The sequence below is a fragment of the Phoca vitulina genome, unplaced genomic scaffold (genome assembly GCF_004348235.1).
Source record: "Phoca vitulina isolate PV1807 unplaced genomic scaffold, GSC_HSeal_1.0 scaffold59, whole genome shotgun sequence".
Classification (NCBI taxonomy): Eukaryota; Metazoa; Chordata; class Mammalia; order Carnivora; family Phocidae; genus Phoca; species Phoca vitulina.
This window is the reverse complement of record NW_022589762.1, coordinates 9,171,615-9,198,395: the sequence shown is the minus strand read 5'-3', so window position 1 is coordinate 9,198,395 and position 26,781 is coordinate 9,171,615. Positions and strand designations below refer to the sequence as shown.

General features: G+C 37.4%; 1 protein-coding gene across 2 annotated transcripts in view; it reads left to right on the top strand.

The window, feature by feature from the left end:
* The first annotated feature begins 3,397 nt into the window (after positions 1 to 3,397).
* Positions 3,398 to 26,781, top strand: part of LOC116623661 (alpha-2-macroglobulin-like) — a 48,982-nt gene continuing 25,598 nt past the window's right edge. The window contains exons 1-21 of one of the 2 annotated variants that reach the window (XM_032391019.1): positions 3,398 to 3,583; positions 5,773 to 5,956; positions 6,787 to 6,946; positions 7,101 to 7,153; positions 9,206 to 9,226; positions 9,500 to 9,668; positions 10,294 to 10,378; positions 11,699 to 11,819; positions 12,569 to 12,683; positions 12,836 to 12,945; positions 14,950 to 15,111; positions 16,555 to 16,782; positions 17,032 to 17,095; positions 18,254 to 18,396; positions 19,009 to 19,158; positions 21,373 to 21,540; positions 22,210 to 22,318; positions 23,681 to 23,801; positions 24,932 to 25,160; positions 25,905 to 26,025; positions 26,433 to 26,554. In XM_032391019.1, coding sequence (XP_032246910.1) covers positions 3,498 to 3,583; positions 5,773 to 5,956; positions 6,787 to 6,946; positions 7,101 to 7,153; positions 9,206 to 9,226; positions 9,500 to 9,668; positions 10,294 to 10,378; positions 11,699 to 11,819; positions 12,569 to 12,683; positions 12,836 to 12,945; positions 14,950 to 15,111; positions 16,555 to 16,782; positions 17,032 to 17,095; positions 18,254 to 18,396; positions 19,009 to 19,158; positions 21,373 to 21,540; positions 22,210 to 22,318; positions 23,681 to 23,801; positions 24,932 to 25,160; positions 25,905 to 26,025; positions 26,433 to 26,554 — 2,721 coding nt within the window. In that variant the 5' untranslated portion in view covers positions 3,398 to 3,497. The remainder of the gene's footprint in view (positions 3,584 to 5,772; positions 5,957 to 6,786; positions 6,947 to 7,100; positions 7,154 to 9,205; positions 9,227 to 9,499; positions 9,669 to 10,293; positions 10,379 to 11,698; positions 11,820 to 12,568; positions 12,684 to 12,835; positions 12,946 to 14,949; positions 15,112 to 16,554; positions 16,783 to 17,031; positions 17,096 to 18,253; positions 18,397 to 19,008; positions 19,159 to 21,372; positions 21,541 to 22,209; positions 22,319 to 23,680; positions 23,802 to 24,931; positions 25,161 to 25,904; positions 26,026 to 26,432; positions 26,555 to 26,781) is intronic. The other variant, XM_032391018.1, reaches the window with a different exon arrangement.

Below are 26,781 nucleotides of genomic sequence, written 5' to 3'. Positions count from 1 at the left end.
TGTAAAATTACATAGGAGGCTCACGTTATATTTTTATTAAGCCATACTACTCTAAACTCTAGATGCAAATGTTAAACTCCCTTTGAATATTAATACTTGAATATTCCATAAGCACTTTATTTTTTTATTTTTTTTATTTTTTTTTAGAGAGAGTGTGTGCACAAGCAGGCAGAGGGGTAGAGGGAGAGGGAGAGAGAATCCCAAGCAGACTCCACGCCCAGTGCAGAGCCCGACGTGGGGCTCTATCTCACGACCCTGAGATCATGACCTGAGCTGAAATTAAGAGTGGGACACTTAACTGGCTGAGCCACCCAGGTGCCCCTACAAGCACTTTCTAAAACCAGACTCCTTATCTTCCCAGTCCTCAGCCCTTCTTCTGTCCTTCGTTCCCATTCTGTATTTCCTCTGTTTCAATCAATTAAAGACAACACAATTCACTCCATGACCAGCCAGGAAAATTGAAAGGTACATTCCATCACATTCATATATTCGCTGTGTACTATAATTTTACCTCTTAAATAGGATATAAATCTATCAATCTTTTTCTAATGTGATCATGAATGCCCTAGTTCAAAAATACCATCATCTCTCACTTATATAATTAAATTAATTCCCAAACTGGACTCTCTGCCTCCTGGATTGTCTCCTTTCAGTCAGTCTTCCAAATTTCAGTAAAAGCAATCTTTCCGAGAAACAAAGCCAGAGAAGGAAGTGACTCCACTGATCATTCCCCAAGCACCTTAATAGTGCCAACAAGTTCCTTTTTGATTTGAGGACAGCTTGCTTCACCACTTTCCTGAACACATGGGCATTTTTTTCTAAACCAAGTACTTTTCATTTCACTGAATGTGTCATGATTTTTCTCACCTCCTGAGCCTTTGTATAAGTCATTCCTTAGGTGTTTAGAATACATTTTTCATCTCCTTCTTTCCTCTGGCTAAACACTACTCATACTTCAGAGCTTAATTAAAATTTGGCTGTAGGGGCACCTGGGTGGCTCAGTTGGTTAAGCGACTGCCTTCGGCCCTCTGACCCTCACCCCTCTCATGCTCTCTCTATCTCATTCTCTCTCTCAAATAAAGAAATAAAATCTTAAAAAAAAATAAAATAAAATAAAATAAAATAAAATAAAATTTGGCTGTAGGGGTGCCTGGGCAGGTCAGTCGTTAAGCATGTGCCTTTGGCTCAGGTCATGATCCCAGGGTCCTGGGATCGAGCCCTGCATTGGGCTCCCTGCTCTGCAGGAAGCCTGCTTCTCCCTCTCCCACTCCCCCTGTTTGTGTTCCCTCTCTTGCTGTGTCTCTCTCTCAAATAAATAAATAAAATGTTTTTTAAAAATTGGCCTTGCCATAGATTTCCTTTCCAAGCCCAAGAATGGATTATGTGCCCCTCTTATGTGGTCTCACAGCATCCTGAACTTCAATAATAATGTTTGGCTACCAAAAGGATGAGATCATGCCATTTGAGACAGCATGAATGGACCTTGAGGGTATTACCCTAAGTGAGGGTATTATGCTCAGTCTCTCAGACTGAGAAAGACAAATACCATATGATTTCACTCATAAGTGGAATCTTTAAAAAATGTATGAAAAATAAAAGAAGAATGGGACCTATAAATACAGAGAACAAACTGTATTCCCCTCTCCAGTGGGAGTTGGGGAGGGCATGATGGGCAAAATGGGTGAAGGGGAGAGGGAGGTACAGGCTTCCTGTTATGGAAGGAATAAGTCACGGGAATAAAAGGCACAGCATAAGGAATATCGTCGATGATACTGTATAGCAATGTATAGGGACAGATGGCTGACACTTGTGGACATAGCATAATGTCTAATGTATAAATTTGTCACTATGTTGTACACCTGAAACCAATATAATAGGGTATGTCAACTATACTCAAAAAGTAAATAGATAGGTAACATTTCATAAAAGCCCATGCACAAAAGATATTTCTAAGAGTGCTAGATGCTTGAAAGAATCAGTAGAGTGCTATCTCAGTGTACACATTACTCAGCAGTATGTGCCGTGTGTAACACACTCCTAAAAGAAACATGCACAACAGTTGTTGGTAATAGTGATATCTGAGTGAATTAAACCATACCATTGATTTTAGTAAAGCACCATATTTAGCGCTTTGTGCTGCATGTTACACACTCCATATAGGAACATGTCCAAAAGGTGATCCTGGCAATGCTGGATTCATGAATGACTCAGTGCACTGCTATTCCCAAATAAAAAGATACAAAATATAAAAAAGAACCTATCACAGTTGAAGAACATAATAACCAATAAAAATACACTAGAGGAAATCAAGAGTAGACTAGGAGATGCAGAAAAATATATCAGAGATCTGGAAGACAAGGTAATAATAGAAAACACCCAAGCTGAAGAGCAAAAAAGAAAAGAATTTTTAAAATGAGGAAAAGTTAAGGAATCTTTTGGACAAGTAAATAAACATTCGTATTTCAGGGGTCCAAATAAATAATAATGTTTGCCTACTGTATTTTTATTCCTTGCTTATTTGTCTGCTTTCACACTCATAGAACATAAGACCTTTTAGTGCATATCTGTTTCTACATATTTGACCACTCCATCTCCATAATTTTGCATGATACCTAGCCCTACTAGGCTCAATAATTACTTATAAAACAACCAGAAGAATGGATGGATGAAATAGTTTATTTGATTAGGGATTGTTGAGGAGTAGCATATTTAGAAGACTGTAACAAAATTTGTTTGTATAGTAGATGATAAATTGGGTTCTTTGTTATGCACAGTAGGTCAAAGCTTTTTTTTTTTTTTTTTTTTTGAGGTCCTGCTACTTCTCTTTTCATCTTTTCACTTTCTTAATACAGGAAAATACTTTCTATTATCATTCTTCCAGGGTCTGGCTCTTCATCCACAATCAGGTAATATCCCTAAGGTCAAAAAACTATTACTGTAATCTAATACCATTTCCATAGGGAACTATTGAATTCTGAAAGTGCTTCAACATTTGAGTAGGCATATTTAATGGAGGACTTGCAGGCATGCTGACTTGACGTGAAATAGCTATTTTGAGCCTGTCCAGTGTTGCTTAAATTGTAGCTTCCCTTGCCAACTATTCAGGCAAGAGATGTGAGGAAAGCCATAAAAGGAGCAGTGGGGAAGTGGACCGAGGGAGTAAGAGAGAGAAGGGGTTGAAAAGCCGATTAGCTGCTTCACAGTAAAACCCAGAGAAAGTGAGCACTAACGGGAATGTGGATTTTATCCCTCCAGGAATTCTATTCAGCCCATCCGGAAATAACCTTGACTGTAATTAGGCCCCTGAGAGCAATGACCCTTTCAGAGAACGTTCAGAAACCTCTACTTTGTTTAGACACCATGTGTGGGTGGAACTTCCTGTTTGCACCAGGAGCAGTATAAAGCCTAGTTGCTCTGAGGAATGTTTGGGACCAGACCAGTTGCAGGGAGCAGGGTACAATACAGTCTGGTCTCCTCAGGGCCCTTTTCCCTGCAGCATGGGGAAGAACAAACTCGTTCATCCAAATCTTTTTCTCCTCCTTCTGGTCTTCCTGCCTGCAGATGCCTCAGTCTCTGGAAAACCGTGAGTTTCACAGAGAACATGAAGAATCCTTTCCTTAAAAGAGATTCCTTTGATTCTCATTTAGACGATTCATTTGTCTTTCCAACAAAACTGTCACCTTCTTATCTCTAAGGTCTCTTCCAATGATGAAATTTCATAAATCTGGTTTATTCATTCTTTACTTATTCTTAACTATTTTTCTCCAACTCTGAATCCCTGACTTTCTAAATTTTCTAGGGATATACAAAGACTTTCAAAGGGGCATTGGCAATTGATACTTTTAAAGTAAACAATTTTCAGATCCTCACATTCAGATTGATTTGCTCGAGACCATGCTATTTATCCTTTCTTACTTCTCCTTTCTTAATTGCCCATCTTCCACTTTATAAAAGAAAGACAAACCTCTCCCTCAATCAGATGTTACCATGAAGCATTGTCCTGGAGTATAAAAATCTGTAGGGTGGAATAATTTGAAATACTAATAAGGAACAATTTGAAATACTGATGCTGATGTTGAGAAAGCAAAGGATTCTAACAATGAGGGAGAAAATTCTTTTGCAGATTACGTGGTGATGATTTGTTTCAACAAAGTTGAAGGGGGATCTAAAGGAAATACCCACTGATAGATGATTAGAAGTAATTCTTGATAATAGGTACTGGGTGATTTTTGGTACCTAATGCAGAAGGAGTTCCAAGAACTGGTAACAATGATATAATTGTTTTATCTGTATTTTATTTACTTTATGTAAACAATTTTTCATGGCACTCATGTCCCTACAACTAAAAATAGCAACAGAACTAATGTTAAGCCTCCTTCAATTCTTGCAATTAAAGAATATCCATCCATGGATACATAAAAACAGCTCATTTTTCTTATTAAAGATGTGTTTCAAAAATATTTTTATTTTATATCTAATATGTGTGAATATTATAATACATTTATTTTGTTTTGATAAGTTATATACTAGTAAGACTTGAAAATAATTCAATCCAGAAGAAAATGTTTAACAGCTTTATGGTCACATAAAGAATTAATGTTAAATTAAGCACCCATATATAATATTACATATATATGAGTATATGTCTATATATACACACATATATAGTTAATAAAGAAGCAAGAGTTATCCATAAAAATATTTCGAAGCATAAAAAATCATAGGATAAACTTCTATGTTGTAAGTGGCATGGTAATTCAAGTTTAAGGAGGAAAAAAGGAAAGATGTTAAATTTCTGATCATACAAAAAGAACCTTTTGATGTATTTTTTAAGTTGGTCATACTGGGTATCTTATCCCCATGATATTTAAGAATCCATTGAAAACTTATAGAAGACTAAGTTTTAACTTAAAATGTCATCAAAAATAATATCTTTTGCTATTATTTGTGATAAAAATATAGATGTTTACTTGAAAATATGTAAGGAATGCATAGTGTCTAAAAATGATTTTAGGAATTCTGTGAGCAAAAATGTTTGAAAACTACATAGTCAATAAAATTATATATGAGGATATTGGCAAAGTTTCTGTTCTGCTCATTGAGTTACCAGGACCCATAATTCCATCACTAGAAGGCCATTTTTGGGTGGAACCATTGTCTAGCCATGAGTTGAAAGGCAAATATTTAAAATGCAAACAGCCAGGGTTAGGTAACATGAAGATTTCATTAGTTACTTACCACAACTGAGACTTTAAACTAATGACTCACTTTCTTTGAGCCTCAGATTCCATATCTGTAAAGTAGAAGCAAGTATTTGCCATACCATTTTCACAGCGTTGTTGAATATATATAACCAGTGAAAATACTGTTTATTGATTGATTTTTATAGTGCCTCTCTTGAGATTTGCTTGCTTTTTACAGCAATCCTAGTGTAAAATAGATTTACAGCATGAATAAACATCATTAGCATATATTTTATTTGAATTCAGATGCTCACATATTGTGTTCCTTAAAGTGAGGTATCCTAGGAAGTTTTAATCTATTTAAAGCTCACTTCCAGCAAAATGTTCATTGCCATGGCACTGATGGTGGAACAGGGAATAATTCTCATGCATGCCATTCAACAGCACAGATCAATGTCATGTTCATCAATATATCCTCTCTTGGTATCAAACTAATGATAGTAACAATCATTGTGATGGAAAATAGTGCTGGTGATAACAATACCTCTCCTTTTACACTCTCCTCTAACTGGACTTCTCCCATTCCCAGGCAGTACATGGTCCTGGTCCCCTCCCTGCTCCACTCTGAAACCCCTGAGAAGGGCTGCCTCCTTCTGAGCTACCTGAATGAGACAGTGACTGTAAGTGCTTCCTTGGAGTCTCTCAGGGAGAACAGGAGCCTCTTCACTGACCTGGTGGTGGAGAAGGACTTATTCCACTGTGTCTCCTTCATTGTAAGTATGCCTATTTGACTTCATATACTTGAGTCTACCAGTTAGGATCATAGGCATCTAGAATTCAGTCAAGATAAAGATTTGAGAGCCTGGCAAAGACTTCAGAAAGAAATCTAAATATAGCAACTGTGCATAGAATGTAAGAAGCAATGCATGAATTTCCAACCATGCGAGACAAATACTTATAGGCATATTAAAAATCAACTTAATGATCAAAGAAAATTTCTATTAGCCAGGAGGGGAAAAGTAGTATCCACTAGACAAAAGGAAAATGTGACTTCTTAAAATTAAAATGGAAAAAATGTTAATAAGGCAAACTAGACCAACACATGACATAAGCCTCCAGTGGTGGTCTGACAGGAGCACATCAGCCCATATTAAGAGGGAAAATTGTAGAAATTACTATAAGCAAATATCCACTATCTCTTCAGAGTTGCCCATATATAAAATGCTTACAGCCTATGGCCAATAAGATATGGTAGCTTCATTTCCCATAGCCTTAAATATGCTTCTACCATGCCCCTTTAGCACAGAACATCAACTTGGTAAAGTCCATTATATAAATGAATCAAGACTGTATTGGCTGATCTATAAGGAGATGTGAGTCTCACTTATGACCTCTTTTACTGATGTATTTTCCTCCATCTTCTGTTCTGTCTCCCCATTTGTAAAATGATGGAAGTAATTCCTGTCCGTGCCAACTTCCCCTGATGAAAATGAGGGGGTGCAGTGAAGTAAAGGGGCCAGGTCTCCAGGGAAGAGAGGAACAGAGAGTGTAGGAGGAAACTTGGAAGACTGAATGGGTTCTCGGGGTCTGTTCTATATTTCAGGTCCCAAGATCTCCGTCCAATGAGGAGATCATGTTCCTCACTATCCAAGTGAAAGGACCAACCCAAGAATTCAAGAAGCGGACCACAGTGGTGGTTAAAAACCAAGAGAGTCTGGTCTTTGTCCAGACAGACAAACCCATCTACAAACCGGAGCAGACAGGTACGAAGAGGCTCTACAGTGAGAACAACTCCTTCCTCCCCTACATTTTCCCCAGTCAAAGGCTCTACAGTCCTGGTTCTTTAACAGTTTTTTTGGCCGGCTGCTAAGCCTGATTTAAGGTTTCTGGGACTCATGGAAAATATTTCTGTTTCAGTGAAGTTTCGTGTTGTCTCGTTGGATGAAAATTTTCACCCCCTGAATGAGTTGGTGAGTCTCCAAATACTATCTAGAATCATTATTATCTGTGTAAACAATCTGGGAGCCTGGTTTTGGTGCTGGGGGAGGACCACGGTAAGGAAGAATCTGGTATCACTAGCAGTGATTTCTGGCATTACAATAGTGCAAGATCCTCATTTAAACCAGAATCCCAGGTCAAGGAAGTAGCTAATTCTTTCCATCTTGGTACTGGTACTTAGTCAGTTGTCACACAATTAAACTTACTCTTTAAAAGTTCTCCATTAGGCAAATTAGAAAGATATGTTAAATAATAGCTGTGCCTACACCATGAAATAATTTAAATTCAAATAACTTCTCAAATATTTAGAATTTTTCTAAACACACCTACCAGAACCTCTTCTATCAAGGAAGAGTGTAATCAGTGTTTGTTCTTTGAGACTAACACCTGATATTTATAAGAAATAACTCTTTCAACTTTAATGCAGACATCAAACCAGAAAGTCTTAATTTTTCTCTCCCAAATCTACTGCTCCACCACATCTTCTTATCTCACAGGCAATTCTTTTCTTCTAACTCCTAAAACAAAAGCTTATCGTGGGGCACCTGGGTAGCTCAGTTGGTTAAGCAACTGACTCTTGATTTTGGCTCAGGTCATCATCTCAGGGTCCTGGGATCGAGCCCAGTTTCGGGCTCTGTGCTCAGCGGGGAGTTGGCTTAAGGATTCTCCATCTCCCTCTGCCCCTCCTTCCACTCCCACTCTCTCCCTCTAAAATAAATAAATAAATCTTAAAAAAAAAAAAAAAGATTATCGCATAATCCCTGTTTTCTCTTTTTCTCTCATATCTACATCCACTTTATCAGAAAATCATGTTAGCTTGAAATATATCCAGACTATTTCTATTTTCTCACAACCTGAATTGCCACAATCTCATCCTGGCCAATATCACCTCTAAACAAGGCTGTTGCAGTAACCCTGAAGCTGATCTTCTATTTTCTACTTCCATTCCTCTATCTAAAATAAACACCTCATCCGTCACTCTAGCAGTCATACCCTGCTGCATTTTTTCTTCTCAGCATTTCACTACCTAATGTAAATCAGGTGTATACATATATATATACACACATATATATATGTTTATCATATGTATTTTATCTTTGAGATCTATATCGTTGATATAGATCTCAAATACTGAACATCAAGTAAATATCAATATCAAATTATAAATATAAAATATTAAGTATATATAAAATATGTATCTCCTAAATATATGTGTGTGTGTGTATGTGTTTCTTATATATCCATCCCTATTAGAATGCAAGCTCCATGAGAGCAGATATATTGTTCTTTTGTGCTTTGCTGTGCTCCCAGCACCTAGAATGATGCACAGCACATCGTAAGCACTTAATAAATATTAGTTTTTTAAAAATGACTAACCAGGGGCGCCTGGGTGGCTCAGTCATTAAGCGACTGCCTTCAGCTCAGGTCACGATCCCAGGGTCCTGGGATCGAGCCCCGCATTGGGCTCCCTGCTCAGCGGGAAGCCTGCTTCTCCCTCTCCCACTCCCCCTGCTTGTGTTCCCTCTCTCGCTGTGTCTCTCTCTGTCAAATAAATAAATAAAATCTTTAAAAAAAATAAAAATAAAAATGACTAACCATTGATAGTGGAGGAGCTATTCTTCCTCTTTATTCTTAGTACTAAGAATTCTGTGACCATTTCAATATTTGGGTCTGAGTATGGTTCTTATAGTTCTGTTAGTGTTTATTTCTTAATCTATAAAATTTCCTAACAAAGGAGTATTCCTCACTAGGATGCCCATAAGTACTTAAGTAATGTTAGTAAATCTCATTCTTAATGAATGGCTGTGCACATGGATATTTGTTGCTGATGGCCTAATAAGTTCTTAATATTATTTATTAATTGCTTAAAATAGATTAAAAGTTTTGTAAAATTTAACTTGGATTCTTTTTTTCTGTTTTACTACAGATAGAGTTACTCTACGTAAAGCTGTCTTGCTTATAAATCAGAATTGAGACTATTTGAGAATAATTCTACATTCCTTTATTTCTCTTTTGTCTTTCAGATTCCACTAGTATACATTCAGGTAAGCAACATGAAACATTCCATAAACTGAATTAAATAAATTTAGAGAAAATGTTCATATTTGAGAGGTTCTTACAATATACCAGGAACTTGTCATTGAGGGAGAAACCTTTGAGCTCATATCGCACTAGATGGTTCTAACTCATCTGTCCTCCCCACCCCTCACCACCACCCCATTGGTTTATTTGTGGCTAACATAGGAGTTTCCATAGATTTCTTTTATTGTCTCTAATGTTCTAAGCTCTTTTATAAGTTACAATTACTGTATCCGTAGGACCCAAAAGGAAATCGCATCACACAATGGCAGAAACTCAAATTAGAGAATGGTCTCAAGCAATTGAGCTTTCCCCTCTCGTCCGAGCCCTTTCAGGGCTCCTATAAGGTGGTGGTGCGGAAGGAATCAGGTGCAATGACAGAGCATGCCTTCACCGTGGAGGAATTTGGTATGGATTATGAGAAGTCATGGAGCATTTTTCTTCATATCTAAACTTCTAGGGCCTAGAATTTGAGCTTATTTAGAGTCCTTCTACTTCCTATGTGTGAGGTTGAGCTTTGAGTAGAATCAATTATATCTAATTCCAATGAGACTATCAGTGATTTGTGAATAGAACTTCATATAGCTTGGTTAATTTTGTAATAATTTTTAATCTCAAAAAATATGTAAAACATTCTTGTTTTAGACAAGTCTTCCATAATTCATTAAGGTTACAGTGATCTGTCACAGTCCTTCAATCAGAATATCCATTTGAGGGGCGCCTGGGTGGCTCAGTCAGTTAAGCATCTGCCTTGGGCTCAGGTCATGATCCCAGGGGTCGCTGCCCAGCGAGGAGTCTGCTTATCCTTCTCCCTCTCCTTCTGTCCCTCCCCCTGTTCATGCTCTCTCTCTCTTTCAAATAATTAAATAAAATCTTAAAAAAAAAAAATATCCATTGGTAGTAAGGTGGTTGTACTGAAGAGTATAGCTACATATTCAGAGCCTTAAAATATTATTAGGGAATTGTTACTGAAAATACTAATTCCCCAAAAGTTGAAAAACAATCACTGACTTCCTTTATCTCCAATGAACAGTGCTTCCCAAGTTTGAAGTGCAAATAACAATGCCAAAGATAATCACTATCCTGGAAGAAGACGTGAATGTGTCAGTATGTGGCCTGTGAGTTTATATATTTTTTAATCTTTTAAGAGAATTATTTAAAGGAGACTCATCATTTGGGATATTTTGACTTATTTCTTCAGGAGCAGTGAGAGCACAAATACCTTAAATGCATGGGATCATCCCATCTCTGGAACCTTCCTCACCTGTTGCTTTTGCATTTTTCCTTCTTATTTTCTTTCATGGTCTTACCAGTATTATTATAACTATCATGGGGCAAGCAACTGTTCCTAGAGAACAGTTGCTTCTACTAGGATTGATTCTGAAAGTGACAAAGCTACACACACACACACACACACACACACACACGGGATAGTGTTGAAGGGTATACTGACTTTCCCTTCCCCAGGTTGTAGAGGAAATTCTATCATCAACAGATCATTTACTTGACCTTGCATGCCTAGTGGAAAAACAGCTTAAATTCAGAATTTGTAGAGATAGGCATATTACCAAAATCTCAGCTGAGTCATTGGTCTACCTAAGGCATGTCACCTACCTCTCAGCACCACCATTGTTACTGATGAGACTGGACATGATCTCTCAGTTTGGTCCTTCTCAACCTTGAAAATTCATGTTTCTAAAATCTATGCTCCCATCTCCAGTAGTCCAAGGGTAGCACTAGCAGAAAGAGCACAGAGGAAAGAAACCAGCCCTGCCAAAAGACCACACATGTAATGCACCATGATTCAGCTGGGTCCCTGAACTGTCTCAGAATAATCGCCCCCAAGTTCCTGATCCCACATAACTGGTGAGCCAATACTCTTACAAATAAAGATACAGAGGATATTTCAGGTAGGGAAGGAAACAAATGCCCTTGAAAACACATCAACCATCAATGACATATAAGTATATATGGCACAACCCCATTTTTGTAAAAAGTAGACAAGTTAAATTCCATATAAATAGAGAGAGCTACACATCGGAAGAAGGTAATGGAAGGGAACACCATTGTACTAATGGTTTGTATTCCTAAGTAGAATTGAGAGCATTTTCTCTCTCTAATTTTCATTTTGTTGGTACTTTTTTTTTCTTTTAAGAACAGGTGTAGCTTTGGTAATAAGAAATATATCTTTTTAAAGATGAAATTAAAAATAAAAAATAAAGGGAAAAAAAGATATGATCAAAGAAGACTGTGGCACTGGAGATTTTTTAAAAAGGGTCATAACTTAGTTTACTTGCTCTCAAAACTGTGAGAGCCCAGCAGAGATTAGAGAGAAGAACAGAGGGTAAACATACTATCACTAAGGGGGGAATAGAAATAGGTAGAAAATGGGGATGTTCGATGTCTGCTTGATTCATTTGGCAATGTTCTCATGACAGATACACATATGGGAAGCCCGTCCCAGGACATATGACGATGAGAGTGTGCAGAAAGTACAGTAACCCTTCTAGCTGCTATAGTGGGGAGTCACAGGCCGTCTGTGAGAAATTCAGTCACCAGGTAGGTGAAAAACCGTTCCTTCTAGGGACTAACAATGGAGACATTGTTGATAAGCAGTGAATTACAACATGGTGCTAACTCAGGAAGAGAGCAATCTATAGGAGAATTCTGTGTTAGCTACACTGATTTTTAAATATCAGCGATTTAACACAATGGGAATTATTTATTTCTTGTAATTGTCCACTGTGGGTGTTCTTGGTTCACCAATCTCCCAGAATAATGAAAGTTGAGCAATCTCCAATACTTGGCATCCAAAGCTGCCTTGGGCATCTACCTGTAAGAAGGAAGAAGAAAAGGCATTATACCTGCTACAATTTGGATGGAAAGGGTATAGGTTTTGCCTTCTTTCCAAGAGCAAGATCTTGTCACATGGCCCCTCCTAGGTGTCAGGGAGGTAGGAGACATGGTCTCCAGATGGGCAGCCCCTTCCCAGCAACACCTGTATACTATGGAAGGGGAGCTCGACTTTGGTGAAAAGTTAGCTCCCTGCTACAGTAGGATTACTCACAAATTTTTAAGGCATTTCTATCTCATTAACTCTAGGGACTATCAGATACTAAGAAATATATCTATTATAAACCAGATACTATTATGAAAATGCAATCATAATTAATCCATAGAGAATATTTATTGTGTTCTTATCATAGAAAACCCCTAGTTTATATTGTCCCCAAAAAAATCTCACTGGATTATTCGACCACTGATCTGTCCAGTATTATGTTTTTGTATTTTATTTTATCCCCTACTAGCTAAACAGCCAGGGCTGCTTCTCTCAGCAAATAAAAACCAAGATCTTCCAGATGAAGAGACAAGGGTATGAAATGAAACTTGAAGTGGAGGCCAAGATCCAAGAAGAAGGAACAGGTTTGCATACAACTTGGGTATGGGAGAAAAAACAATGAACATAGATTTAGTTCCTTTGCCAAACTATGAACTGAAAGGGAAGTAGTAGTGTAAGAAGTTCAGGGAGATCATCCTTTCAAGAAAACTTATTTTTTTCTTTTTCTTTTTTCCAGAGATAGAATTAACTGGAAAAGGATCCATTGAAATAACAAGAACCATAACCAAACTCTCATTCGTGAAAGTGGACCCATACTTTAGACAAGGGATCCCCTTCTTTGGGCAGGTGAAGTATTTTCTAAGTCACAAATCAAATTTGGTACTATCACTTAATAAGTACACCATATTCTGCTAAAACCAGATCTGGTTTATTATCTATTGACTAATGTAACCAAAAGTATAAAACCACATAAAAATAAATCTGTCCCTCTATAAATTGATATATGAAATCTACAAAATTACTCGAAAGCACCATCATAATTAGAAGTTTGTGGTTTTTTTTTTCACCTTTGGCACAATCTTTTGTGTGTGATATCACTCAATCTTTTCTTGGTTTACCAGTAGTCTCGGATTTTTATATTTCTCACAAAAATCTCAAAATTTATGGTGGCCACTTACATTATCCTGCTAACACTAACTTTGTATGGAAATGAGTGGGTAGATGGCTTTAATTTTTATTTTGAAGTATAAAAGATTCCACTGTACCTGGTGTTTCTTTCATGGATATTATATTTACATTATTTTCTCTATAATAGCAAGAATATATTTTTAAAAAAACAGTGCACATAAAGGCAAAATACTGTTATTTAAGGCTTCCAGATTTTAAAAATATAAATTTTCTCATGTATCTACAAAATATCTTGTATTGTTATTTTTTGTATTATAAGCAGACATACAGATGGATCTTTCTGACTCCAGAGGTCTGAATGGCAGTTTTATGTCCACCAATGTGTAATTATTGTGTATCATATTCTTAATGGAAATGTTATAAGGTTTTAGGTGTGGAGACTATAAGACAGAGAGGGACTAGACCCCACTAAGGTGGGGTGGAGTATGTTTTAGAATATTTTGATTATGTTATGACAGCAAAAGATTTGAGAAACTTTAGTCACTTCCTAAAATGAATAGCCATTTATTTTTAACTTCTCAGAGGTATATTGTACTTTTTTGATATTTCATTCCTGCTAAGTAACAACCCCATTAGTCATGAGACTCTTTCATCAAAAGAGAATCAGAATTTTGTACCTATCCTTGTCTTTGTATGTGCAGCCAATAGTTCATTGGCAAACTCAGATTTTATTAATCAATTACAAATATGGATCCAAGTCTTCCAATTGTGCTTCCTTCTCCCAAATTGTGCTTCCTTCCTTGGTAGAAGGAAGAATCATCATCTTTGCAATCTGAATCGGACTACTCATCTACTACTGAGTTCAATATTAGCAGTAATTTGACTTTAGGCCCTTATGAAACACTGTATGATTCTCCTCAACTGTGCATTTTTCACATGGGAAGTGCCTCATAATATCTGCCTACCTTTCAAAAGTTTGAAAGTCTAGATTGAGAAGCAGATGCATAAAAAACAACTAGAAAAGTACACAGGGTAATGCATTAGCAATTGTTAACTTGTGCACTTATTATACTTTAGAACACTAACCCATAGAAAGTTAAGGGTTGGTCACAAAATAAGTGTTTGGGGCTCAATTAAATTTGGCTAAAGAGTTAAAAATTTTCATTACTATCTAACACTTGTGCGCTGTGACTCTCCAAGAGTTCTATATAGTACATGGCATTTCCAAGATATCCACAGAATACTTTTTTTCAGGTCACCCCTATCATCAGCTCCATGATTCTCTATATTTTCAGACTGTTTTATTTTATTTTGTTTTATTTGGGGGGGAAGGGGCAGAGCAAGTGGGAGAGAGAGAATCCTAAGTAGGCCCCTCACCCAGTACAGAGCCCGATGCAGAGCTCAATCCCACAACCCTGAGATCAACCCGAGCTGAAATGAAGAATCAGATGCTTAACCGACTGAGCCACCCAGGCACCCCCACAATGCTTTATTTTTCGTCTTAGGGCTGATTACTACTAAATAAATATATAATATCTATGCATTTATTTAACATCTATCTCTTTTCTATGATGGCAGGAACTTTGTTTTGTTCACCGCTGTAGCCTCAATGCCTGGAACCATGTCCAACATAGAGGACATAATAAATATTTGTGATAAAATGAATGTTTGGTGACTGCTGGGTATTAACCATATAACTGATCCACAGAGTTTAATCTTCAGGTTCAGCTAGTGGATGGGAAAGGTGTCCCCATGCCAAATGAACTCGTCTTCATCACAGCAAATGAAGCTAACTATAACTCCAATGCTACCACTGATGAGCATGGCCTGGTTCAGTTCTCTATCAACACCACCAACACCATGGGTACCTCTCTCACTGTCAGGGTAAGTTTGAAAAGAAGTTACCAGTGACATGAAGGAGCCTTGGAAATAAGGTTGCAACCTAAAAGTGATGAAATTTCCAAGTTGTATTTAGTCCTATGGAAACGGAAAATAAATAAATAAATAAATAAATAAATAAATAAACGTAACGCCCTTCAGTTTGCAGGGTGGTGGGAGTAAATGTGATATTTAATTTCTTTTTTAACAGTTGATACGTTATTTTGAAATAAAAATAAATAAAAATTTACTTATAAAAAATGATAATATATATTAAAGTAAGCCCCCTTTACCTTGAATATTATTATTGTAAAAGTCCAGTTTAACATCACTAGCATTTACTTTCAAGTATATATACTCTATAAATTATTGTTCTTACTTTATTTTTGTCCTGCTATTCTAATTTTCTCCAAGTTTTTGTTATACCCATATAACTTGCTTTGTATAGCATAGAGTTCTCTATTCATCAATGAAGATGTAGATATACAGTAAGAGATATAGGGATACACAATAGATATTACATAATAATGATGATAAATAAACAGGATAAATAATATGTTTTATTGACTCCACTTGAAATAGATGGCATGAAAGCCCATACCTCCTAATAATTAAAAAATGAGTATTCATTCATTTATTCAATCAAGAAGTGTCTTGAATGTTTTCTATGTGCTAGGCAATGTTCTCATCCTGAAAATAAAAATATTATTTTTAAATACTCCCTCTTTTTGGTAATCATTTACCTATTATCATTAGAAAATATATTAAAATATAAATAAACTGTTCTACTGATACAAGGATTCGTTCACACCACTTGGGAGGTGAGGATGAGGGTAGAGGAAGCCTGAAAAGAACAAGGAAAAACTTGGAGAAAAGTTAAACTGCAACTCAAATAGGGCCTATGAACCTTATGAGTCCAGAACCACAAAAAGCATTAAAAATAACCAGCTTAGGACAGCCCAGGAGAGATTGACTTCAACTAATTCACCAACTCAACTCATGAACCAAAGCCATTGACAGAAAGAGTTCTCAGACCTCTATGGCTGCAATATCACATTTATTCATAATACGTATTTAAAACCCACCATAAATAGGTTTCTGAAATGTAGTTCTTCAGTTTCTGAAGAGTATTTAGTCTCTTCAAGGAGCTTTTATAGCTCCAACGTCTCTGTCTGCATAGGCAAAGTGGCCCAAAAAATGTCGAGCAAATTAAACAGAGCAAAAGATGCCTCCATGTATGCTCTTCAGAAATTTAAGTACCAATCCAAGGAGCCTCTGCAGTGTAAAGATCTGCAATACAGATAAACACTATTCTCACTTTTTACTGTGGAGTAAACACTTTCTAGGAACTAGTTAAGGTAGGACAGTGAACTAATGCAGTTTTGTGAGAACACTGATTCGCTATGACATCTGATCTAGAAAATAATATCATTTTTTTAAATTCATTAGGTCAAACACAAGGATCCTAATCCCTGTTATGGCTACCAGTGGCTGTCGGCAGAGCACGAAGAAGCTGATCACACCGCTAATCTTGTATTCTCCCTAAGCAAGAGTTTTGTCCACCTAGAACCTATGCCTCGTGAACTGCCCTGCAGCCAAACTCAGACAGTCCAAGCATATTATATTCTGAATGGACAGGTCCTGCAGAAGCTGAAGGAGCTCGTGTTCTATTATCTGGTGAGAAGGAAGACCACTTCATTGACTCATCCATAGACAAAAGCCCTCTGTGGGGCAAGGAATTAAGAAATTCTTCAGCCATCACTATTTTGACTTATTATCCATGTTCCTGTTGAAAGTTTGACTTCTCTTAGGGCTAAATATTGCCAGCTGGAGCTCAATAAAACAAGCATAAACATGAAGGGCAGGACATGGGGTATAAGATTTCTGTCAAGCAAATCAAATTCCTTTTCCTTTCCTTTTTTGCAGATAATGGCAAAGGGAGGCATTGTCCGAACTGGGACGCACGTGCTGCCTGTGGAACAGGGAGATAGTGAGTACTTCCACAATTCTACATTTCTGCCCCACTCCGACATATTCAGCCTTACGTTGCAGAAATATCAGAAAAAGTTTCAAATAAATAGCAGTGATTTCCATCAAACTTCAATAAATGAGAAGTTGAGAGGGGAAAGAAAGAATGGGTGTTTATTTGTCCGTTTTGCCCTTTATCAAATATTTCTTTTCTTTTCCTTCAGCATCTTCTGTTCAGATTACTTAAAATGTTGAGGTTGTTGTTTTAGAATCTATGCTTATTCCAAATTTTCAAACCATAAATATTCATGGAGCTTCTTCTCAAAATGACATTTTAGAATTGTTTCAGAAAATGGAGAGAAGGTAAAATCTTGGAATACTTCCTATATACTAGGTCTTTTGCTGAATCATTTATATCTATCATATTTCCTTTTTGAAGATAGTTCTGACTTATGGAAAGTTAAACTGGGTACTTCCACCATTGAAATGGACTCTCTCCATGAACAAATATGGAGCAATATAAACCTCTGAAGCTTTCTGCTCTTCTTACAAGAAAACTATCAGGGAGCTACTCTTTTGATGTTAGCATAACATCACAGAAGCACCATTGTAAAGTTACTTATTGAAGCTTGACGAGACTTCTAAAAAAATCTACATAGGTTTCAAAAAACAACTATCAAAGGAGCATAGTAGTCCTCTTAAGAAAAAAAATAGAATATTTGGTTGATAGAAAGTTAAAGAAGATATGAGGATAAATGCAATGTGTTAAACTTTTACTATTACATCACACAACTTCAGGTTCTATTTCCCTTCTCTAGTGTGAAGTCTAGATCAAATACTAGCCAAGTGGATGTCTCCATACCCTCAGATAGCATCAGAACTTTATAGAGATGAGCTAAAGCTGAAAATTGGTGTGAAATCATTATATGATTTATAAGTGAAGAGAACCCTTTAATAAAGTTTTTTTCCTAAAGCTAGAGTTCTTAGAGGTATAGAATTCTTAGAGGTAAACATTCATTTATTACATCTACTTTTTCTGATATCTGTTATACCAACTAATAGAAACAGTAATTCACCAGACCAGGCTCCTAAAAATGGCTCTGTGCAACAGAAAAATTTCATTTCAGCCCTGGGGTGTTGTCTAAGCCATAATTGCTTCCTCGTTCTCTCTGTGCTCCAGTGAATGGCCATTTTTCCGTGTCAGTCCCTGTGGAGTCAGACATTGCTCCCGTTGCTCGATTGCTAATCTACACCATTTTACCTGATGGGGAAGTGGTTGGGGATTCTGCAAAATACGAGGTTGAAAACTGTCTAGCCAACAAGGTGGGTTTTTTTATCATAAAATTTTCAACATTTAAAACCAAAAGTTGCTATTATTATCAATTACGTTCTACATGTGAACATTGGGGCCAACGGGGTTAAATGAATTTTCCAGAGATTTTCAGCAAGGTAATGGCAGAGTCAGACTAAGAAGCCATGTCATTTGATTCCTACTCCAAAATTCTCATGCATTGTCTCTTACTATATGATACAGTTCAGAGTACCTTGCTCCCTTCTATGATGAAGTGCTGGAAAATATGTAAGCAAGTTTTTAAGGCTACCAAAGAGCCAAAAGAAAAATACAAGAGCATCTAGAACCATTTGCAGTCCAGCCGCACTTGGTAAACACTTTACCATGTGCCAAAGGTAAAAAAAATGGCATCTCAAATTTAATAATTTATAAGAATAATTAGATATCATCATAATGGCTCAACTGATTCTTGAGAATGAGTGAAGTGTACGGGACAAAAAGCCCTAAGACTCACATGGTGCCAACCACCACCAAGTCAAACAAAGTGAACATGCATTGAATATGAGGAACACTCAAGAAGTGCTTGTGAATGCACAGTTAAATCAGGACATTTGTTTTCTCAACCATTCTCCCCAATTCAACAGGTAGACTTGAGCTTCCGCCCAACACAAAGTCTCCCAGCCTCACACGCCCACCTGAGAATTTCAGCTTCTCCTCAGTCCCTCTGTGCCCTCCGTGCCGTGGACCAAAGTGTGCTGCTCATGAAGCCCGAAGCAGAGCTGTCCGCAGCCTCGGTGAGTTCCCGGCAGCCTCGGGGGTCAGGAAGGGCTACACAAGGGGCTCAGAGCAAGGAGAAATGCCTATCTCAGTAAGATCGGATCTATTAAAATTTTATTTATCTAAGAGTTTATAGTTTTGATCTCCTTCATGGGCACTTTTTTGATAAGAAATATATTAGATTTGAATACATAGATATATGTTTATTTACATAAATTTATATACATACATACACAAATATATATATATATGTATTTGTGTGTGTTTTTATATATATATATATATATATATATATCAATAAAATCATACACCATTCGAAGTCCCTGAGATCCTAGAGCTCTATGAAACTAGTAACAGGCGTTTTCAAGCTAGTTGTAATGTTTGAAAAAGTCTAACAAAAGTGGTGCATTGACCTGCACTACAACTGATATGAAATATCAAATTTCTGTTTTTATAAGAATTATATCAAACACTGTATGCCCCAAGACAAACATAATTTCTGAGGGAAGATATACATTGTCTCTGATGAATAAAAATTTGGAAAAATGAATTATATGGTAAATGACATTGATAAATGAAATCCTTTAAAATGTTGGGTGAATAGAAGAAATAGCAGAAGGGTATGGCTGGAGTAGAACAATGAGAAACAACAACACGTGCTAATAGTAATCTGCTTATATTTTCAAATTTTCAATATGAGGCCAATTGAAATAACCTTTTTTTTTTTACTATCAAAATTTTACAAAGGGAAATTTATATTTTACTCCCTAAAAAAGAAAGTTTTAAGAAAAGACATTTAACATTTTGATCCTTACAAATGGAATTTAACTGAAAATACTAGAATTCTTCTAAAGGAAGTATTAAGTACATTTCAATAAGAACAAGGGGATACATGGAAAAATAATGATGTTTTATGTTTATATAACATAATTTTATAGCTCTCAGGGTTTTTTCTAAATTATAACAATGCTGGTGGATAGATAAGGCAGAATGTCCTATTAGTTTGTTAATAAAAAAGCAGAAGCTTTCAGGTAGTTAGTAGTAGACCTGGGTTAGAACACTAGCCCAGTCCTCTCCAGCCTTGATAGTATTTTACTAATGAAACACTTTGCTCCCAGTAGCATAAGCCATCCATTCAACACATATTTATTTCATGTCTGCTGTGTTCTAGGTGTGCCTACTGTTTATTGAAATGCCGGGGTGGGGATCTAGTAGTGAAGGACTCAAAAGACAAAAAGCCATGCTCTCGTGGAACTTATGTTTCCACAGATGAGATAGACAATAACACATAATATGCTTTGGAGAAAAAGCAGAGAGGGGAGATGGAGAATAGTAAGAGGGAGCTACCTTCGAGAAAGCATGTAACTTCATTACCCTACTTACTTGCCCAAGCAGTTTTAAACTCCTTTGAACATAATACAATGCACTATCAGCATTTTTCTTCTCCTTCCCCTTCAAATGAATTTGAAAGCATCATTTCCAATATTATATGTACTGTGTGAAGATTTGTTCCCATGAATAATACCTAAGAAAATACTATCCTGGGGGCGCCTGGGTGCCTCAGTCGTTAAGCGTCTGCCTTCGGCTCAGGTCATGATCCCAGGGTCCTGGGATCGAGCCCCGCATCGGGCTCCCTGCTCAGCAGGAGGCCTGCTTCTCCCTCTCCCACTCCCCCTGCTTGTAATCCTGCTCTCGCTGTGTCTCTCTCTGTCAAATAAATAAATAAAATCTTTAAAAAAAAAAAAAGAAAATACTATCCTGTCCTATATAGAGAGTATATACTTACTCATGTGCCAGTTTAGAACATGAGACAAACACAAGAACATGAGACATTAACTTTGTTAAACACTGAGTCAGCTGCTAACCACAAGGAGAGACAAAGCTATCACTTCGTTCTATCATCCTGAAATTTTATAGCACATCTGAAATACAGCAGACTCAATTTATCTCAATAAAGTTTTATTCCATTCTAACATGGAATCTAGTGTTTGCCTCTGAACTGTGTAACAAATTATTGTGGTCTTTGAGGACTCAGATGAGAATGTTTTGTTTTGTTTTCCCCCTAAAACTGTTTAAAAAAAAAAACAGCTTCGAAATCATTCCTATAAATTACCGAAGCAACAGTGGTGCTCAAACAAAGACTGATGGTGATTATTCTTTTCTTTTCTCTTTGCGCTTAAGAAGAATAAGCCACAAACAAGTTTGTCCTTTTGTCGTTTGCATTTGTACAGGTTTATAACCTACTACCAGTGAAGGACCTCACTGGTTTCCCTGCAAGCTTGAATCAACAGGAGGAAGATGATAGAGACTGTGTCAGTCACCATAATGTCTATATCAATGGGGTCATGTATTCCCCTGTATCAAATACAAATGAAAAAGATATGTATAGCTTCCTACAGGTAAGTTCCTTATATTGTAGATGATCCATTCTAAAGATTTACAAAATATTATATATGAAAAAATTATTTATTGTAATGCCTTCATATCATAACTGAAGCTAATGGGACACAGAGAGGTCAAGTGACTTCTCCAAGGTCACTAATAGTCACAGATCTGTTACTAGCAACAGAGCCAGGGCTAAAACTTTCTGGACTAGTAATCAAGTTTTTTTTTTAACTTTTCCTGAAATTCGTTGCCTTGTGTTATTTAGAAAAATCACATATATAAAATATTACTCTTAAAAGAGTTTTAGGGGTGCCTGGGTGGCTCAGTCGTTAAGCATCTGCCTTCGGCTCAGGTCGTGATCCCAGGGTCCTGGGATCGAGCCCCGCATCGGGCTCCCTGCTCTGGGGAAGCCTGCTTCTCCCTCTCCCACTCCCCCTGCTTATGTTCCCTCTCTTTCTGTGTCTCTCTCTGTCAAATAAATAAATAAAATCTTTAAAAAAAAAAAGAGTTTTAACAACAAAATAAAATTAACCTCCATAAGTATACCAATATCCCTTCTACAGATGTGAACATTAAAAGTTTAGTATTAAGCTAATTGGATTATTTGTGAAATTCAATGAAGTATGTGCCTATATATATTTTATAATACTTATGTACTGATTAGGTGATAATCTCCTTCACAGGATATGGGCTTAAAGGTATTCACCAACGCAAAGATTCATAAAACCAAAGTATGTTCACAGCCTCAACACAATGCAGTGTACTCATCTCGAAGACTATTCACTTCTCCAGGTAAAAAACTAATAAAAATTAATATATTGAGTCAAATAAAAGAATATTTTTAAAGATAAAATGTGATAACATGAATAAAAATGGCCTTGTGATTCAGACATATTAAGGTTCTCGCTCAAGATCACATAGCAATACAAACCCCAAAATTCTGATTGTGTCAAGCCCCCACATGCTGAAGAGAATACAAGGCAGACTGAAAAGTTTTCTGAGAGGTACAGTAATGTTGTGTGTCAACTATACTTCCATTTTAAAAAAAGAGAGAGAGGTGCAGATATGCAGAATAAAAGAAAGTATTAATTCTTATTGAGCGCTCAAGAAAGTCATTCATAAGGAATCTGCCGCTAGTGAATGGAGATGTGTAAATGTATGAGGTTGAGAAGGAAAGATAATTTCCAGAGGATCAGTATAAACTGAAACAGAAATGTTCACAAGTTGGGACTACATTCTCGCCAGTTAGATAAGGAAGCTCTTTAACTTACCTGAATTATCAGCCAATATTCATGTCGAAGTCACATTCATTTGTCAATGAAATGGGCTACTTTACTGGTAAATCAGATAGTAACCAAACATTTATTTCTAGTCTGATATTTTCAAATCATGGTGGAATATAGGTTGAGTACAAACTAAAGAATTTGTCAAAGATCAAGGAAAACGTTTGTTCAGTGAAAATTAACTGGTTATATGGAATTTAAATAAATATTATTATATATTTTTTATTATTTATAAATTAAAGTTGACCATCCTTTACAGTAGAATTTATAGTAAACTTATGTATGTACAAGTATATATATGCACAAACTTTTTCAGAGAGCTGATTGTTAAATATTTACCAGAACACCATTAACAGAGAAGGTAAATAGGTGAGAGAACCTGACTGACCTTCTGGCACATGTAGAAATAAAGAACTTTTTAATCCTTGATCCCTCACTCCTATAAACTTTCTCAGAGCCACTGTCATCATGTCTGGGTATGATGTTTCTTTGATCCCACAGAGGAACACACCAAATGGAAACTGACTCCTGCCCTCCTCCCAACCCACGTCCTATCACTCTCCTCTTGAGACAAAGCGCAGTAACCACAGAGGACTACTTTTCTGATCCATAGGCCATCCCAAGTTCTTTCTGCCTCTAGGTCTCTGCTCTCTGCTTGTGATTCTCTTCCCCCAGCTCACTTAGAACTTATTCTAAGACTCCAGGATTCAGCGAAAATATCACCTCCTCAAAGAAGCTTTCCCTTAGCACCCAAGCATCCTCTCCTGGTTCTTGTCTATTCCATCACCCTGTTTCTTTCTTTTGTAGCATGTATCACAATCTCTTTATCTGTATATTTATTATTTCTGTCTCCCCCCCTCACCCACCATAGTTGTATCTGAATTGCAAAGAGGCCATGAACTTACAAAGATGGTCCACGTTTCCGAGCCTCTCACTGAGACTGTGCGGAAGTACTTCCCTGAGACGTGGATCTGGAGCTTGGTGGCGGTAGAGTAAGTAACGTTCTTTATATATAAAAGACAACAGGGGCGCCTGGGTGGCTCAGTTGGTTAAGCGTCTGCCTTCAGCTCAGGTCATGATCCCAGGGTCTCTGGATCGAGCCCCGCATCAGGCTCCCTGCTCTGCGGGGAGTCTGCTTCTCCCTCTGCTTCTCCCTCTGCTGCTCTCGTGCTCTCCCTCACTCTCTTTCCCTCTCAAATAAATAAATAAAATCTTTAAAAAAAAAAAAAGCAACAATATAGACTTCTCAAGATTTTCCATTTTTAGGCAATTTTTCAATATCCAAGTATTTCTTTTAGACACATCGCTATTTTCAGGAGAGGTTTAACATAAATACTTCTGCTATAAAAGTCTCACTATTCTAATTATATCAGAGCTAAGAAATTTTGTACACATTTGATTCTAAGACTTCCAGAAAATGGGAATAAAGACTAACTATGACCAGGCACGGCATAGACTAACACATATAAGAGCTCCTTCACTGGCCAACAATCTTGAGTTAAACACAGAATCAGTCCGGCCAACTACACACCCTAGTAGTAGAATTAAAACTTAAAAAAAAAAAAAAAAAAAAAAGCCCGCCCTCATTGGAACAGTATTTTATTTTATTTTATTTTTTTAAAGATTTTATTTATTTATTTGAGAGCGAGATTGAGAGACAGAGAGCACGAGAGGGAAGAGGGTCAGAGGGAGAAGCAGACCCCCCGCTGAGCAGGGAGCCCGATGTGGGACTCGATCCCGGGACTCCAGGATCATGACCTGAGCCGAAGGCAGTCGCTTAACCAACTGAGCCACCCAGACGCCCTGGAACAGTATTTTAAAGAGTAAAATTTAAGAGCAATCTCAGATTACATACTTAGTTCATAACGATATTGTCTATAATAGATAATGCTATAATTCTGTGTCTACAGGAGATTCTAATATAGACTAGAATTGAAAACAGAATTGGAAGGAAAGGACTTCTTATATTTTCCCACTTTAAGTCTTGACTATACTCTCCTATATTGATATTTCTACTGAGTGCTTTCAAGTCATGACAATAGAATTATTTATAGGGGTTCTCTCCTAGAAAGGATTTATTTAACTGCTTACTTTCTGTTCTTCACATTTCTATCTTCCCCAGCTCCTCAGGGGTGGCCGAAGTGGGAGTAACAGTCCCTGATACCATCACAGAGTGGAAGGCAGGAGCCCTCTGCCTGTCCAATGACACTGGACTTGGTCTCTCTCTTCCCGCCTCCCTCCGAGCCTTCCAGCCCTTCTTTGTGGAGCTCACAATGCCCTACTCTGTGATCCGAGGAGAGGCCTTCACACTCAAGGCCACCGTCCTCAACTACCTTCCCAAATGCATCCGGGTAAAGACCTCTCTTACCTAAATTGAACACAAGGTGTAACTGTCAAGTAAATTAAAAATTGCATTTTTCGAAATACTGACAAACTCCTGTGTGTAAGATGTGCTCACCCACAGAGGAATACTCTCAGAGATATTCATATGTTATAGAAGTTGTGGTTGCTGATATTCCCATATACTTGCAACTTCAAACAAGCTTCTGACCCTTACCCCAACCCCATAAGGTTAGGAAGTTCATGCAGTATGAAGATTTCTGACACAGTGAACAAAAATCAGTACACTTCATTCTCATGTCTTAGATCCCCCAAGTTTTCGACTTCTACATTCCATATATTTAACTTTCAAATATCATCATATAGCATTAATTAGATTAAACCTTACTTTAAAAGTTATTTGTGAGCATCTTACCTCCGTTGAAACCATAACCATTTATAAATCTTGAATACTCTGCTTGGAGAGCCAAGGGAATGGTCGAGATCCCAGGCCAAAGAAGTAGAGCTCCCACAGGCAACATACCATCGTGAGTTTTCCTCACCTCTTGTCCCACCCCATAAAAGAGCAGATTATCCAAAAATACAAAGATTTCAATGTCAGATCCACTGTAAGGTAGTCGATCGGCATTTAGATCATCTTCAGTATTAGGCAACCTAAAATCTAACTAATCCCCCAATATACTTTATTTCAAACCATTCTCCCTTTGGTCTCCTTCTCCCTCTGATCTGTCTCTTTTTCTCATGTGTGGTTTCAGGTTAGCGTGCAGCTAGACCTGAATCCTGCATTCTTAGTCCAGGAGAAGGAACAAGAGTCTCACTGCATCTGTGGGAATGGCCGACAAACCAGGTCCTGGGCAGTAACACCAAAGGCATTAGGTGAGGAACAGTGTCCTAGAGACAATTCTCTACTCAAGGATTGTATATATCAGTAGGATCCTTATATCTAGTGCTACTTCCTTCTGGCAAAGACCACGCCCCACCCCCACCCCCACACCCCCATCCTCCCCCACACCCACCCACCCCTGCCACCGCCATTGTAGGATATTTCTTCCTTTGTCTTCTATTCTAGCATGTCTAGAAGACTCCCCACTTCCTTTACCTCCATCTATCTCTGCCTTGAATTCTTAGGATCACGAGCCTCTAGTTGATGCTGCTTCCATTCCTGTTCCTGTGTTTTTATAAAACAAAAAGAGGTTACAAAGCATTAAACACTTATAAATCTTGGGGTTTGGAGGCACGGAGAAAGAAGGAGATGGTGCTCATCTGTATTGCCCCTTTCTTAGGAAATGTGAATTTCACCGTGAGTGCAGAGGCACTGGAGTCTCAAGAGCTATGTGGGACTGAGGTGGCGGTGGTCCCTGAATATGGAAAGAAAGACACCATCATTAAGTCCCTGCTGGTTGAAGTAAGTAAGCCTACCCATTTGATAGGTCACAGTGAGCCAATAAAAACAGTGTTGAGTTGAAGGTTCCAAGTTTTAGGTGAGAAGGGCTAAATAATACATCATCACAGAATATTTCACAATATTCTCTCCTCTGTCTCTCTCTTTTTCTCCATCTCTCTATCTGTATCTCTATCTTTCTGTCTGTCTCTCTTGATATTTACATAATTTTTCCTCACTTTCTCATCTAT